Source organism: Augochlora pura, chromosome 10 (genome assembly GCF_028453695.1).
Source record: "Augochlora pura isolate Apur16 chromosome 10, APUR_v2.2.1, whole genome shotgun sequence".
In the NCBI taxonomy this organism is placed as follows: Eukaryota; Metazoa; Arthropoda; class Insecta; order Hymenoptera; family Halictidae; genus Augochlora; species Augochlora pura.
In genome coordinates this window covers 34,993,140-35,009,554 of record NC_135781.1, presented here as the reverse complement: position 1 = coordinate 35,009,554, position 16,415 = coordinate 34,993,140, and the positions used below count along the sequence as shown (strand labels likewise).

At 49.0% G+C, this 16,415-nt stretch overlaps 1 protein-coding gene across 4 annotated transcripts in view; it reads left to right on the top strand.

Moving 5' to 3' along the window:
- Positions 1-16,415, top strand: part of Msp300 (Muscle-specific protein 300 kDa) — a 103,727-nt gene that overhangs the window by 10,033 nt on the left and 77,279 nt on the right. For 3 of the 4 annotated variants that reach the window (XM_078192031.1, XM_078192033.1, XM_078192034.1), the window contains 12 exons: positions 8,498-8,559; positions 9,811-9,906; positions 10,001-10,084; positions 10,536-10,628; positions 11,034-11,057; positions 11,470-11,648; positions 11,741-12,137; positions 12,211-12,357; positions 12,511-13,054; positions 13,159-14,842; positions 14,941-15,049; positions 15,368-16,412. In XM_078192031.1, the coding sequence (XP_078048157.1) occupies positions 8,498-8,559; positions 9,811-9,906; positions 10,001-10,084; positions 10,536-10,628; positions 11,034-11,057; positions 11,470-11,648; positions 11,741-12,137; positions 12,211-12,357; positions 12,511-13,054; positions 13,159-14,842; positions 14,941-15,049; positions 15,368-16,412 (4,464 nt within the window). The remainder of the gene's footprint in view (positions 1-8,497; positions 8,560-9,810; positions 9,907-10,000; positions 10,085-10,535; positions 10,629-11,033; positions 11,058-11,469; positions 11,649-11,740; positions 12,138-12,210; positions 12,358-12,510; positions 13,055-13,158; positions 14,843-14,940; positions 15,050-15,367; positions 16,413-16,415) is intronic. The other variant, XM_078192032.1, reaches the window with a different exon arrangement.

The window sequence follows — 16,415 nt, the reverse complement described above, 5'->3', positions numbered from 1 at the left end:
GTGGTCATCGCGTGGTTTGTCTTTCGCTTCGACCGATTACGTCAGTTTTCAGTTCCAGTTCGACAATCGCGTTTCGCGTTTTTCGTTGATTTAACCAGAAAAATAAATAGGTCTACAAGGCAGACACACCTCGCGTCCTTTCGATTGATGGTTGCATCTGTCGCTGAGACTGTTGGGCGAAAGCGAAATTATTTGTTGCGCGAATATGCCTCTAAACGTTTCTTTAGAATTCCATGAATATTCCATAAAAATGTTATTGAGCTCGCGATCAAGTTTCTAAACTTGTCTGGATGAGCGTTTCAGGTGTCGCGGTTCGTAAACGGTTTCGCGAGCTTACACAGAGTATCGTTCTACAATTTTTCTTCGCAATATTACACCGGTCCAAGTATTGTCCATTCCTCGAGCAACTTATTTCATATAGCAACATTGTTCGCAAATCGAGACAAAAGTTTGGAAACGACGTCGAACGGGGTCGAATGCGATCATGTAATGTTGCAGATGACAAATAAAGAAAGTCAGCGTAGCACGTTCACAAATTTGTATACCGATCAACTAATGTAACGGACAAGGAGGTCGTGATCGAATGGAAGCAATCCAACGAGTCGAAGAAATATCTCGTTCAAGATCGAGGGAAACAGGCAGATTAGGAGGGAGAAGGAGAGGAGAAAGAGGCAGAGACAGAGACACGTGGCAATAAAAGTTGTGACTTTCCTGAGAATTAAAAGTTTGCACGGGAAGCAAAGTTGCAGGAAATTCGCTTCGCAGATGTTGGCACGCGCTCGTTCCTCCTGCGGGGTGTGGAGTGCGGAAGAAGTGCTTGCGACGATTGCGCGTGGTCGCGGCGAACCGGGCCAACGAACCGTGTGCCATTCGTTTCTCTGTTTCCCGCGAACAAGTCGAATAAAGCCTGTTGGGCCTGGATACATAATGAGAAGCGACGTACGAACCTGAACACGAATATGTATGTATGTACTTGGTTCGCGCTCGGCGTCAATGGTCACTCGATACTCGCTACTCGCGGTACGACAGTCGACCGCGACCGCAGAAGCGTCTTTCTACAGGCTCGATCACGTTCCCAGATACTACGGTTTCACGCGACGATGACTAACGGCCTGGAAAAGTACTCGTTCAACGTTTCGAAGCTCAAGGCGCACCAGCCAACGTTGTTATGCGTATAGCGTAGCGTGAAAAAGCGACGCGTCGCCCTGCGCTTTTTTGGTCGTTGCGTTTTCAGGTTTTCGACAAAAGATCACCTCGGTTTCTCGAATCTTATCGATTTGATACAGCAGCAATCGATCGAGTATTTTCTCAATGAGGAGAACGTAGCTTAAAATATGTTGAAATAGCTGCGTCAAAATATTTTTTGTCGCGCTGCTGTTCTGCGAATAGAAGATATTTGTTCAAGGATACTTGCCAAGCGTAGTTTGCGTTTTCCAAGTTTAATTCGTGTCGACGAATGAAATCTCTCGAGACAGATTAGAGAAACGATGGCAGCAGCGTTAAGAAAGACTGGAAGGTTAAGGTCACAGCAGATAGTCCGCGGTTATTTACGAGTTACGTCGTTGGTGGTCGACTCGCGGATCTTTCGCGATCTATCTGACCTAGAAAATTTCTGTCTTCTGGTAGAATTAGCAGATTAGCTTAAAAACAGAGCATTACGTCAGCGTTAATCTTGACGAGCGCCGATAAACGATCTCTGGGAACGGAAACGGGAACGGGAACGGGAACGCGAACGCGAACGCGAACGCGTCGCGGATTCGTTCTCGCGTTGTTCCGCTGCGATAACAGAGATCGGGAGAGAGATTGTGGATTCGAACCGGTTACGAACGGTTTGCGAACGCGTTTGCAAATTTTCCTGTAATCGATACACGATAGGCTTCGATAAACTTTGGGCAGATTCGTACGATCATTTGCGACTGAGACACTTGTAAAAAGTGAAGCACGTAATCGAAAAGTATTAGGATATTCGCGTACGTTCGAAGTCGAACGTGAAAATCGAAGAATATGAAATAGCTTGGAATTAATACCGTTTTGAACAAGTTAGTGGAATACTTAATATCGGTGTAATATATGTATAATACATTATAATACTTTTGAGGTTGATCGGAGCAGTCGTAGAAGACGAAGAAGATATATGTATATCGACTATGGTAAGAGGTTCCGACAAGTTCGAATTTGGTCGCAGAAATTGATATGTATAGAAACGAGTCGCGGCTAGCAAAAGAAATGTATCACGCTGTGGAAAAAGATGGAACGAACCATTGAATTGCGCGCTGTCGTCTAGTCGCTTAGTCTCGTATCGCGTAGTCGCGTACAAACTGTAATGTGGTAACTCGTACTAATAGTAAACGATGACGTTATCGAGCGCCGGTTCAAGGCTGCGCTCGAATCGTGCTTGCCTTCTCTGAAACCTCCTCGTACGGCCTTTTCTTACCTCTTTATTTTCTACACTATACACTCTACGCCGTGCGTACATGCGCATACCTACATGTATTCTTCTACTCCTTTTCGTGTCTTATTTGTCGGTTCTAAGTCGTAAATGATAGCGCAGCAGATAACTTGCTAATTTACATTCAGAAGTCGTGTAAAAGTCAAGATTTCGACGGTTGCTGCAACCGTGAGTACAAGATTCGACGCAATCCATACAATTGACCTTCTTCGGATGCGAGGACCGTGGGACTCGACGATTTCTTCGCCACGCGATTTAATAATCTGTTGCGAGAAGCTCGGGAATCGGGAACATGCGGAATGAAATTGCGACCGTTGGTTAATTCCGGTTAGATCGTAGCGTCACAGAGTCGCTTGCCCACCGTCTTGCGAATGTTCATTTTGCAAGAAGTCGACGACATCGCGCCAGCTCACAGTCAAGGTCAGCCAATTCGACCGCTCCCCCGCGGTGGATTTCGAGTGTCAAGGACGAGCGAGCCAAGCCGGGACTGAACGCGTTGATTCGACTATTGTATCGGCATTCGGTTATCGTTATGAACACCGCGATTCCGTTCTCCTCCCCTCTACATCGAGCTGTCCCCTTTTCCTCATCAATATCTGCACCCACCCTTTCTCAATTTCCACTTTCTTTTGGAAATCGTTTCGTACCGGTCTTCCGTCTCTTCATTGATTCTTGCTCGTTGGTTTCGAACTCGGCCAAACGAGAATCCGCGAATATCGCGGCATTAACGAGAGGATAACAAGGCTTTCTAGAGAAGTCGGTTTTCCATCGAATTGGTTAAGTCGATAGTGGACTCGGCGGTAGAACGGCGTTTCTATTACCCGGCTTTAGTCGGTTATTCGCAAGCGAAAGACAAATTCGATCCAGCCTTTGGAGTCGTGCTCTCTATCCGCATCCGTATTCTCGTATTCGTACTCCTATCTGTATCTGTATCTCCATCGACTCAGGCTTCGCTTCCGGGTATGTAATCCGATTTCGTTTCTCCCACCGAAGGCCGTGCAGCAGAGGTATTCAACAACTGTACGTCGCAAAGTACGTCGCTTTTTCCAGTTTTTGACAACTGTCTGCAAAAGATATTCCAGGCGCAAACCAAAAATATTCGACGCTGTTTTATTTATGGCAACTACCGTGGCTTGGTGTATAGGCCATCGGAACAAATTGAACGTTGGGATTTCGGAAACTCCTGATTTCATGAAAACCATCCGAAAGTACTGATCTTAGCATTTACATCCGCCCTGGACATCTCGTTGTTTGTACCTATCGGTATGTGAAGCTAGAAAATTGATTCCATTAAATCCGATCGTTTACGAAATCAAGTTAGAATGGATGGAATTTTTTGGTATTTTCTTCGCGAATAATCCGAGAATGCGTGCTTCGAGAATCGATCGGACTTTCGGTTAGAGCCGATCTTGGAAATTGAACGCGGAGTACCGGTACTACTGGGCCACGCGTAGATCGAGCACTTTGCATTCAACGATCGTCTATTCGACGGGCATGCGATACATCGTGTTAACTTGCGAACATGGGACAACTATGTCCTGCTCGTAATTGCTCCCCGTCGGAAATATAGCGCAACGTCTGCAGTTGTTGCTAAAACAGAAAGCTATAGCAGCACGGCTTCGTTTATAAAAAGTACCGACGCGTTGCGCCACGGCATCAGCGTCGGCGTCGGCATCGGCATCGGCATCGGCATCGGCATCGGCGCTATCATAGGGATAAATCGAGTACATGGATTTCTCGAAAGGAGCCCAAGGCTGAAGTCGTTTCGGTAGACGCTCGATTTCGTCGTCGAATATTCACGAAAATGTTCTCGCTCGGACCATAAGTTTTGCAACAGCTTTTCTCGGAGCTTTCTGCTTCGCGATGACGAAACACGACCAAAACATCCGACACGACCGTTCAGGAAATTGAACGGGGGTCGTCCACAATTTCTAGTCGGTCGGCCAGAAGGAAGCGCACCGATTGCGGTCGGGGAAACAGGGCGACGTTTCGCAACAACAGCGGAAGTGTCAGGCCGACGAAGCCAGGTGAATTTGCTCGTAAATTTCCGGATCGCTATTTTCGCTATCCGTCGATTGCCAGTACAATAAACATGGCGCGACGGGTCTATAATTAGAAGCGGCAATAGACGGCTATTTATAGCCGCGGTACGAGATTTCTCTTAGCGAGAATTTCGAGAAAGCTTGCAACGATTCGATCTCGTTGTTCGACTCGAGATGCTTCCCCAGCATCGCGACGATGCGAGGCGACGAATAGATGACGAGAAGATGGACACGCCACATCGGTTCCGCGACGCTTTGACCCCGATATCGCATTTGGTCGCGTGTCGGTCAATTTATGTCCGATCCGAGAACAAATAAACCAACGAACGAACGAACGCGATCGTTTCGCCGCGACAGTGATCGCGTAAAGTAAAGCGTCGCGAGTCGCGACGTCGTGACGTGACTCGTTACCGACGATCGAGGATTTCTGGCTCGCACGCCATCATTTCTCCAATTTGCTCGACAAGCTACGCTGGCTATGGCATGCGATCTTACCTCATCCCCTCTGAACGCTCATTAGGAAGTAATTAACAAACGATCACGCATGCAAACACACGGTCAGCCGTTTTTAATGGAAAGTAATCGGTCGTGACCGCCGTACCGACGCGACGCTTCATCATCGACGAGTTTGATGCTGGGAAACCAGGCTTTCCGATTTCTCTCGTTTCCAATTTATATCCATTTCCTAATTAGACCGTGGATTTGATGAACCGAGTATTAGAGGGTTGAAACGTTCGAAGAATCTACCATCGTAGAAATCCGTTTAAACGATAGCATGTAAACTAACATGTCGCAAAAATAATAATTACTTTTGCGGTTTTGAAGATTTTACCAAGTAGAATTGTGGCACAACGAATGGTTGAAGATGGCACAAGTCTTGAAAAAAGCAAAAGCCTGGTCGACGCGTTTACCGCTGTAAGAATGAATCACACGAATCATGATACACGGACGATTCGAAGTCGTGAATGAACACCGATTCGATTGAAATACCTGTTTCAACCCTTAAAACTTGGCCCTTCGTTCCGATTGTTCGTACAATGGAGCCGCATGCATGGTAAATAGCGTGCAGTTGCATTCGATAATTGGAGGAGCTCGGCTTTACGATGTTGCGAACGAACCTGGCCTTTTGGGAGAGTCGTTGCGGGAAACATCGTTATCACGAGGTGTCGCGTCGAGCCGTCGCCTAAGCGTGTGACTTGTTGCCGTGTCGAGCGACTCACGGCTATTTCGAACCGCAATCGTCTCTAAAAGCGGCGGTTAAGAATTGCTAATGCGAGCCTGCGCTTCACCTTGACGAGGCTCGTTCTAATCGACAGTGTGATCTCACCCGACGAAATAAGGCTGGAGACGTAATGCACGCATCCCCGATTAGTCGTTTGCGGCAGTCTTTGAATAAACGAGCCGCGTCCTATGATTCGACGAAAGAGTGTCCCAGAAATCTTTTCTTTCTGAAATCTGATTCTGTTCGCGGCAGAGATAATTTCGTTGGATCCGCGAGGGGATTCCACGAAACTCGTGACATCGGTTCAAATTACGCTCGTAAAGCTTTCACGGCCAGAACAATGTCCCGATTCTCTCGATCTTTGCTCGCGCTCTCCGATCGTGCTAAAAACACACCGACGCGCAACGAGCGACGGGCGACTAGCGACCTGCACATGTAAATATAGGCAGCGTAAAGCGTAACACCGGTTCGGTGCCCGATGTCCGATAAAAAAGTTCCGGCAGAAATATACGGTTGATGAAGCAAAGGAAATCGTAGATTCGTCATAGGTATCGTTTTCGTCATAGATATCCTCGACAAATCGTGGTTACTATTCGTTCTCTGGCGTATCGAGCCGCCCCCACCGGCGCGCCGTCGCCGCCACCGCCCGTAGAGGTTCGAGCAATACAAGAAAATTCCTTTCTTTTTTATAACGCATTCGTAATCTATGGTCTTTGTTTTTACGTAAACAATTGGAAAGAAAAACCGAAATAATAAGTCTCAACACCCAGAAAACACCTTGGTATGGACTGCGATCTCGTTGCCGCTACAGTCTCAGCCATATATGTACACCTATTATGTATATCGTACGTCCAGCGTAGACGACAATCTGATCAACGAGAATTTGTCCCACTTCGGCGACCGCCCCTTCCTTCCTTTTCGCGGGTTTCTCTTTCGACATCGAAGTCGAAAGACGAAAGCGCTAAAAATACGAAGTTATACGCGCGGCTGCCTTACTCGTGTACCTCTTTTCTTTCCTGTGGGAGAACGCGGAGAGGCAGGGGAAAGGATGAAAGCCGAGATAATTTTAAATGTTAGTGACGATCCAGGAAAAAAACGTGGCGAGAGAAGACGTTGCGCGTCGGCGTCGGCGTCGGCATTGGTGTTCGGTCACAATTCGCAGATCGTTTCCTAGAAACTTGAAATTTTTCCATGGATTCGACGGATTCGACGGATTTTGAACCGCATCGGCTAATTGAACGCTTCCCGCGAGATTCGACCGCTCGTTTTTAGAGTTTCCTGCCGCAACCGTCGGCACATTAAATGCCCAAAAGGCAAAGCGTTTTATTGGCCGTTGAACGGCAGTTGCTCGCTGAAACGCGTTCACGCTTTCGATTCGCGTCTAGCTTTTCGACCGTTCGCTTACACCCATCGACAAGTTTTTGCGGGATTGGTGCATACATCACGTCGTTTGTCCAGACAAAATTCGCGCTACCAACAACCGAATTATGTTATATAATACGCTTTGCGACGGAACGTGGGATCGCACGGTTCCACTCCGTTCAGAACCGTGATACTTTGAACGTGGAGCGCGCAGCTCAGCTAAACCCAGCGTGCAGACAAGCCGGCAAATTTTTGGACTTGCGGTAGTAATGCGATTTAAACGACTTGGCAGGTCGGAATTTAATTGAGGATCCGATGGTGAGGGATGGGGGAAAATTCGCTCGTTTGTATACCTTCTGACGCGACGCGACGATTGCAACGCTATGCAATTGACGGTGATGTAATCTAATTGTAAGTCAAGACTGAGTCATTTACTTGGCCGCAACACGCGCTATCGTGTACCATTCATGTTTCGTTTCGCTATCGGCGATGCGACGCAACGCAACGCAACGTCGGGAATTCCGTTCGGATTATTCTTATGGTTGGATCGCGTTGATCTAGGTCAACTCGATTGAAAGTTAGGCAAACTGAAATTTTTATCGGACCGATCTTGTCTCGTGAACAAACGGAAAACTCATCAAAATGAAACGCATCTTCGAGAGGAACCGTCTTCGCGGGACATTCGTGGAATTTAATCGAACTCTGGTCGAATAAGAAAACTCGAATATTAATAGCAAGATGAAGAGTTAATAATTTGGAAATCCTCGTACAAAAGAGGACACTAATAATATTCGCGAACGATAAAAACGTGGCTCGGGGGCAAGAGATATCGGTTTGTTTCGTAAACGGAGGCGCAACTCGATGGTTACGTAAAGATACGAAATTTCTTATACGTCTCCGGCGCGGCGGCTTGCTGACAACATCGTCGACAACCTTCCAAAAACTCGAGGTTCGCCGCGTCCCGAAAATCATCATACGCTGGATCGGATTTCGAGTACTTGAAACGTTCAAAATGGGCTGAACTTTTTCTCCGTTTCTCCTTTTAAAAAATCGCGAAGATGGTTCTGCTGTGAGACCGTGGTCGTCGCGGTGCTTGGATTCAGCAAAATTCGATTGTTTATAAATAGTAAAAATTAGTCGGAGATAATAGGATCGACTCGATGGAAATTGGCTCGTGTATCGAGGATGATTGCAAAGCGTGTTCGTTCACCGCTGCCGACCATTTTTACTTGCGCGCGTTCGCATTCCAGCCAACTTTAGCTTCGATCGTTTCGGTTTTCGATTCGCTTTTCCGTACAGGATCATCTCCACCGCTGTCTGGTGTAACAGTTTTACAAAACGAAAAGGACCGGAAAGACACCGGCGATTAAACGATTAAACGATTAAACGATTAAACGATTAAATTAAATTCTCTCGTTCCAGATGAGCAAGAAAGAGTCCAGAAGAAAACCTTTGTCAACTGGATCAACTCGTACCTCTCAAAGGTGAGCGACCCCACGATTTTCGGTATGGCAATCCCGATTAAAGAGGTCGGCAACTGAAGATCGATCGCACGAAGACGAACGCTGCTCGGTTTCCTGGGGTCGTTTGTTATACTTTCGGAAGGGGTCGCGCGCACCATCGGGTCGCTCTTTGCCGCTCTCCACCGCGCCGGCGAAACGTCAACGTATATTTTCTCGTCTACGTAAACACTGTGGAGGTTTTTTCTACGGCAAACTCTATGTAATAAGGGATTGGCGAAATTACTTCTCATCACGAATATCAGAAGTTGGTTGGGATAACTCGTGCCTGGCTCGCGAGTCTCGATACCGTTCCCCTACTTCCGCACTTCCGGATACTTTGAAACTTGAATTAGAAATCCCACTCCACTTCCTTGCGACATGCATAGCCCAGAACCAACACGACATTGCGTTCTGTTCTACTCCCTGTCCCGTCGTTCCTCAGCAACCCGTCGACAGAGTCTTCGGCAGCAGCTCGTTCGAGAACCGTTCCAGTGGTTCCGATCTCCGGAAATTCGGAACTCGAACGAGGGGATCCACACCGCGAACTTCGGAAACGAACGTTTTAACGTTTGCCCCATCAACGCGGACTACTTTACCTTACCGCTGTTATACGCCGTGCTTCGATCTTGCTCTTTGGAAGCTGTTCGAGACACTTTTGTTTTAATCGCTTCGGATTTTAGAACGACGCGTTTCAGTTTGTCAGTTGTATCATATTTTCCACATTTTCGCTCGTCTCGCATCCGCGTGCCAGAACATGTTTCATGAAATTGTACGAGAACGTTCCACGCCGTTGCCGCGAAACAGCGTTTATTCTCCCGGAGAATCTTTATAAACGATCCACCGAGCTGTTTACTTTAAACCACGTGCAAATCTTCTCTTCTCGAATTTCATGGATCGTGGATCGTGAATCGTGGATCGACCGCTTTAAAAGTTGCATCCATGTAAACTTGGTCGTCGATCGACCGACCGGTGTAACCCGATGCTTCCGGTGTATCGCGATGACTTCATCGTACGCGCCGCGATCGAAAATAGATCTCAATCTCGAATAGAGATTCTGACCGGCGGTTGTTTCTGTCACCATTTTCAACATTATTGTTACCATTGTAGTAGTAGAAGAGAAGCCGACGCACGATCGTTTCTAATCGAACGTGAATCGGTGGCGCGCGATTCGCAATCATCTGTTCCGCTCTTCTCGAGTCGGCCGATTGCCTCCGTAACGACGTTTCTTTTCAGCGAATGCCGCCGTTCCACGTGGAGGACTTGATAGAGGACCTGAAAGACGGTACCCGGCTACTCGCGTTGCTCGAGGTGCTATCCGGCGAGAAGCTGGTGAGTCCGTGAGTGCAGCGGTAGCTGCGACTCGCACAACTCTCGGATCGATAGAATCCTCCCTCACACGAAGAAATACGTTTTCTGTTCGCAGTCGGTCGAACGGGGTCGTAATTTGAAGAGACCGCACTTTCTCAGTAACGCCAACACCGCGCTGCAGTTCCTGCAGAGCAAGAAGGTGAGCGAACAGAGCATGCTACTGTTCTCGCCTCGCATCCCTCGATTGCCAATTACGGCAATCCGTTCTCGCTCCGTTCTACGGAGAAAGAAATTGCCAGTTTCGGTCGTAATATCGGGGCAACGAACGATTACAGCAATTCTGCGAACCGACGAGTATCAAGCGGAATTTCGTAAGATTTCAAACGTTTTCGAGTCGCGGCGCGGTTCCGTTTGCTTCGAGAATTTCTTTTGCTCGAACGCGGGGAGAAGCTAAGCAAATGATTTTTTACGTTTAGCTGTCCCGCAGACTCTCGTGAATAGACCGTAGCACCTTTTTTGCGAATTGGCCGAATCTACTAAGAGATACCCATCGGTTCATCGATCCTTCGATTTAGGAACCGTTGATCGTTCGATGGAAAAGTTTCCAGCACGAACGCATTTAACGAACAAGTTGCGCGATTTCGTTGCAGATTAAGCTGGTCAACATTAACGCATCCGATCTGGTGGACGGACGACCGCCCGTAGTTCTTGGCCTGATATGGACCATCATCTTATATTTCCAGGTAGACGGTATTTCGTTTGTATTAATTAGGATCGTAGCTATGCGCAAGAAGCACTCTTACGATTCTGAATGCGGTAGTCGCTTAAATGTCTTAACGCCCGTGCCACGTGTAACGTTCGATTACATAAACGCGTGTCGCGATCCGTAAGCACGCCGCTGCGATAGTCGTCAGCGGGGATTAGTTTACCGTTCGCGAAGCACGATCCTTCGTTATCGTTATCGTTATCGTTATCGAATCCTCGTTTCGGTTGCAAAACCGATTCGAGTCCTCGTCGCGACGAACGTTCCGAAACGGATAAAGGCACGAAGGCAATATTGATTAGCCTAAATTGAGAAATTAGTCCTCGTTAGGAGCGATCTGAAACACTTACCATTCAGCTAACCGTGTTTATTCTACATGAATAAGCCACGATTGACGGATCGAACAAAGGTGAGTAGCCATCAAACGATACAGCAAACAAAATGAGAAATGAAAGATGGATTGCTATGACTTTAATCGAGCAGAATCAAAGTCTTAGATTGTCTGCTCTCTGTAGACAGGAAAGACAATAATACACGCTCTGCATGATTATCCTTATTTCTACGCGTCACACTAGTTTGCACGCTAGTCCCTTTTCCCCGAACTTTCTCTCTCTCTCTCTCTCTCTCTCTATATATATAAATATATTTATATATTTATTATATATATATATTATATATATATATATGTGTGTGTGTATATACTATAATAATAATAATAGTAGTAATAATAACAATAATAATAATAATAATGATCCACCTGTCTCTGTCGCTCCGATTGTTCGTTTCCTCGTTCGTGGACAATTGATCGACCGTGTTTCTAGATCGAGGAAAACACCAGAGCTTTGGAGTATCTCGGTCACACGTGGGGCAGCCAGAGCAGCTTGGAAAGTTTGAGCACCCAGGGTTCGGCAGCCAGCGAGAGAAGGCGCATCAGCAGCGAGAAATGGAAGCAGGGCGCTAGAAAAACGCTTCTTCAATGGGTCACCAATGCCCTGCCAAAGTCAGTCTATTGCTATATGAACGAACGCGATGCTCTTCGTAGCGATATTTGCGCGATTAGACTGGTTTTGTACGAGAATTTTCAATCGTTAGGGACATCGGCATCCAGGTGCGCGACTTTGGGGAGAGCTGGCGAGACGGCAACGCGTTCCTGGCCATCATCGACGCGATCAAGCAGAACCTGGTCAGCGTGGCCGCCATGAGAAAGGCCTCGAACAGAGCTCGCCTGGAGACAGCGTTCCGAATTGCAGAAGTTGAGCTAGGCATCGCCAGGCTGCTCGACGCCGAGGACGTGGACGTTCCCCAGCCCGACGAAAAGTCGATCATGACGTACGTCGCGCAATTTTTACACAAGTACCCGGAGCCAGGATCCGCGAACTGTTTTGCAGCCGTGCAACAAGAATACGACGCACTGTACAACTGGCTCGACGGTCGAATTAGATTCCTGGAGCAATTGGACGGGGTCAATCCTTTTTCAGTGTGCTACGAGGTATGAACGAGACGACGATCACATGGGACGACTTTGAATCGTCGTCGAGTTTAATCTTTCCGTCCCTTTCTAGGATTATCTTGCTCTAAAGACGGAAGCTGACAAGCGGTTCGTGGTGTACGATAAACTGCAGCGTCTCGTCGAAACGCCTAGTACGATTAGCGTGACGAGAGACTCGTGGAGACGAATGCAGGGCCTGAGGAACACCTTTGAAATTCTCGTAAGTTGCCGTGCCCCCGCGAGCATCGGTTAGCGCGTCTCTTTTTGCGGTTCGCTCGATCGTTGCGAACGATACTCGACGAATAACTCGTTCGAACCGTGTAAAGACGGGGTTGAAAGCGTGGTATCAAGTTTCGAGACGTTACCTTTCCAGATGTTGCGCTGGCTCTGGAGCCTGGACTCGTCACTACCGGTGGGTGAACTGGGCGAAGCCGGCAGATGGCTGGCGCGCGCGGAAGCCCTTTTGATCTCCGATAGCGACATCCCCGAGGAGATGACCGAGGAAACGGCCAACATAATATCGAACAAGCTGGAGGACCACAAAAAGTTTTTCCTAGATTTGCCAGTGATGACGGACAAGTTCCAAACGGCCAGAAACTCTCAGCTGTCGTCGCACGTGCCATCTCGGCAGCTGAGCGATATGGCGGCGCGATTCGATAGTTTGCCGGACCGTGCCGCTAAGAGGAGGATTCGATTAAAGTACCTGGAGCACAAGTGTTGTCTGGTCGCTTTTTTGTTCCTAGTCGAGACCAAGCTCAAGAGTTGGAGCGTGAAATACGGTACCGAGGAAAAGGTGCATCAGATGTTGGAGCAGTATAGAAACTTTGTGTCGCGGAATCGAATCTTCCAAGAGTTCCAGAAGGCCTACCTGGACATGCAACAGGTTGTCGAGGATTATAAGCGAGAGGGGAACGTTGGTGAGTGCAACACGCCCGATTTCTCGATTTCTCGATTTCTCGATTTCTCGATTTCCTTCGGTGGACATTGTGTTTCGCTCGGGTAACGTATGAAACGGTTGCAGATCGAGAGGAATGCCTGAGCATTGACCGCTTCATGAAAGAGACCAGCGACAAATGGAAGAGCGTGTCGATGGACCTGCGGTGCGTGCAGAGCATGCTCGAGGAAGTGGTGGCCTACTGGCGTCGATGGAACGTGGTCTCGGACGAGTTCGAGTCGTGGTTGATCCGCGCCGAACCCGCCTTGAATCTGCCCGAAGAGGAGAGAATGGAGTTCTTCCAGGACATCAGCGTCTGGAAGGAGAAACATCAGCAACTATCCGACACGGTGACTTTCCTGATCGCGACGTCGGACGAGCCCGTGGCTCTTCGGCTGAAGCAGCGGTATGCAGACCTCTCCTCGCGATGGGAGTCCATGTTCCAAGAGGCCAAGCAGTACATGCACGCCGGCGATTTGATCAGAAACAGAAAGGATTACAGAGCCGGGATGGAGAGCTTACGTAGCTGGCTGAGGAACGCGGAGACCGCGTTGGCAGCCACCGATTTGGCGACCACCGAAAAGATCAAGGCCTACGGCGAAAAGCTTCAAGTGTTTCACAACCAAGTCGAAGGAGTAGAGGATCTTTTCAAGAGTATCAGCAAAAAGTTTCAGACCTTGATCCAGGACCTGTCTCGCGACGAAGTCGACAGGATGATGAACACCCTGAAGAAGGAGAAGGAAGCGTTGGTCAAGGTTAGAGCGTTGATTCCGATGCAGCTACACCTATACCATCAATTGTTGGTACAGCAAGAGTCTCTGGAGGCCGGACAGAAGGAGATAGCTGCTTGGTTGGACGAGGCGGAGAAGATGCTCGCCAGTGTGGACCTGTCCGGCGGCAGGGAACAAATTCTGTCTCGGTTGGATCGTCACAAAGCCTTCTTCTCCAGAACCCTTTACTACAGATCGATGCTGGAGTCGAAGAACAAGGTGTTCACCAGCATGGTAAAGTCGGTCGACAGCCACGCGGACGTAGCTTCGGCCGAAGGCGGCAAGACGTTGAGAGAACTGAACGATAGGTTCGATAGAGCGTCACAAGCCGCTCAAGTTTGGGAGCAACGACTTCAGGAAGCCGTCAGGTGCTGGACGAGGTTCAACGAATCGGAGAGACGGGTGTCCGAGTGGCTGACCGTGGCCGAGACGACCATCAGCGACGAGCACACGGACAGCAGACACTTGCTCGAGTATCGGAAAGAGTTCTTCGCTCGCGCCAATGAGAAATGGATCCAGGAGTTTGCGAACGCCGGCCAGGATCTGAGGAACGTGCTGCCGGTCGAGCAGCAAGCCCCTGTCGTCGAAGCCGTAGAAGCTCTTCGAAAACGGTGGACGAACGTGTTAACCTTGGCGCCCCTTCATCTCATGGGAATCGAGTTTCGGCTGTACGAGATCACCTTCCTCCGGCATCTGAAGGATCTCGACGCCGAGTTGAACGCTGAACAGCAAGCCTTGACGAAAAACGACAACGCGGAGACCATTCTGCAGAGAAACAAAGACTTCTTCGTTAAACGGGGCACCATCCTCGAGGTCGAAAAGTGTCTGGAGGCCTTGAAGAAGATCAGCAACGCCTACAGCTTACTGAAGCCGGACGACCAAAGTCTCGCGGAGGCCACGCGGAACGCCGAGAGGCTCTGGGAGGACTCTGCGCAGCGGGTGGAGAGCCTCAGGGAACAGCTGAAACAGGTTCCTCAGCAATGGGCCGCCTACAAAAACAAGTACGCGCGTTGCATTTTGATCCGGTCGTTTGTAACACTCGGATGGAGGCGGGCGCGCGTTTATTTGTTCGAGAGGCTTTGATCGGACTTTGTTTTAGGTTCGACGAGATGGTGAGGTGGATGGACCACGTGGACAGCAACCTCAGGACCATCTTGCACGAGGTGAACACCTTGGAGGAGTTCGAGACCGAGAAAACGATATTTCAGGTGAGAGATGATCCGTCTTTGAATTCTCGGTGTGTTGTTAATTTCTGCTAAACGACTAGCTCTAAACGACTCATTGCCACGCACGTTGCAATGGGATTCTTCGATGTATAGAAAAGTGTGGTATATCGTTTAACGTGACTCGTTCTAAATTGCTCTGTCGCATCGCTTTCCTCGTGAACGGATAGATTCGCCTAGTGACGGTAACTATGATAACTGTACGGCATGAGCTTCGAATATTCGATGACCTAATGCTGCCATTAGTCGTTGAGCGAACGGCGAAACCCGATTAAACGCGATGACGTTGCCTCTGTTCCTCAGAAAATCTGTCGTGAAGCGGACGGCAAGCGTGAGGAGATGAAGTGGCTGGTGCAGACGCTGGACAGTTTGACCTCGAATCGATCCGACAACGAGGCTCTGTCCGAGCAGAATCGGCTCGAGCAGCTGATCACACGCTACAAGAACCTGATACCGACCATCGAGATCACGATGACCAAGACCGACGTCTACTCGAAAAGCTACACCTACAGGAAGGAGGTCCGGGAGGTGTGCACTCTGCTGCGCAAGGTGCGCGAGCAGTCTCGGGTGGACGCTGTGGTCGCCGAGAGTCCGGAGAGTCTGCGGAGCGCGGTGGCTCATCAAGAGAGTCGCCTGAGCCAGCTCGAGCAGCAAAGATCGAACATAGTCAGCATGCTGCAACGCGGCAAAGATCTGCTGAAGGACCAGCACGCTCCCCAATTCTTGTCCGTAGAGGTTCAACAGCTGAAATCCAGCTGGAACGATACCTACGGGCAGAGCGTCGAGACCTTGAAGTCGTTGAAGAGCACCGAGAAATTGTGGAGTACCTACGAGGAGCAAAAGGACGAGATTTTCAGGTTGATCGAGCAAGCCGAGGAGGAGTTGCGGAAAATCGAGTCGACCGGTTATCGCGACGCTTCTCAAGCGTCTTCCGACCTGCGAAGCAAACAGGAATTTGGCTCCGCGTGGAGAAAGTCCGCGGAAGAGTTGCTCAAGAAGCTCCGCGAGACCTGTGCGAATTTAGCCGACGTGGCTCCGACCGAGAAAAAGGAGATCCTTGGGAAAGAGATCGCGCGAACCGAGATCAAGATCGAGACGACGTTGAGGACCGTTCAGGAGAAGTTGGTCTACCTGCAGGAGCACGCCACTAGGTGGAACAAGTTCCAGGCAAAGTTGAACGAGCTACGACTCTGGACACAGCAGAGCCCTCGGTCCATCGCCGATGCCGAGAACTTGTCCACCAGCCCGGAGGAGGTGGTATACAGGACGGAGAGAATACAGAAGGAGATCCAGGAGAAGAGCAGAACGCTGGCGTTTCTCGACGAGGAGTCCCGGAAGCTAGTCAAAGGTA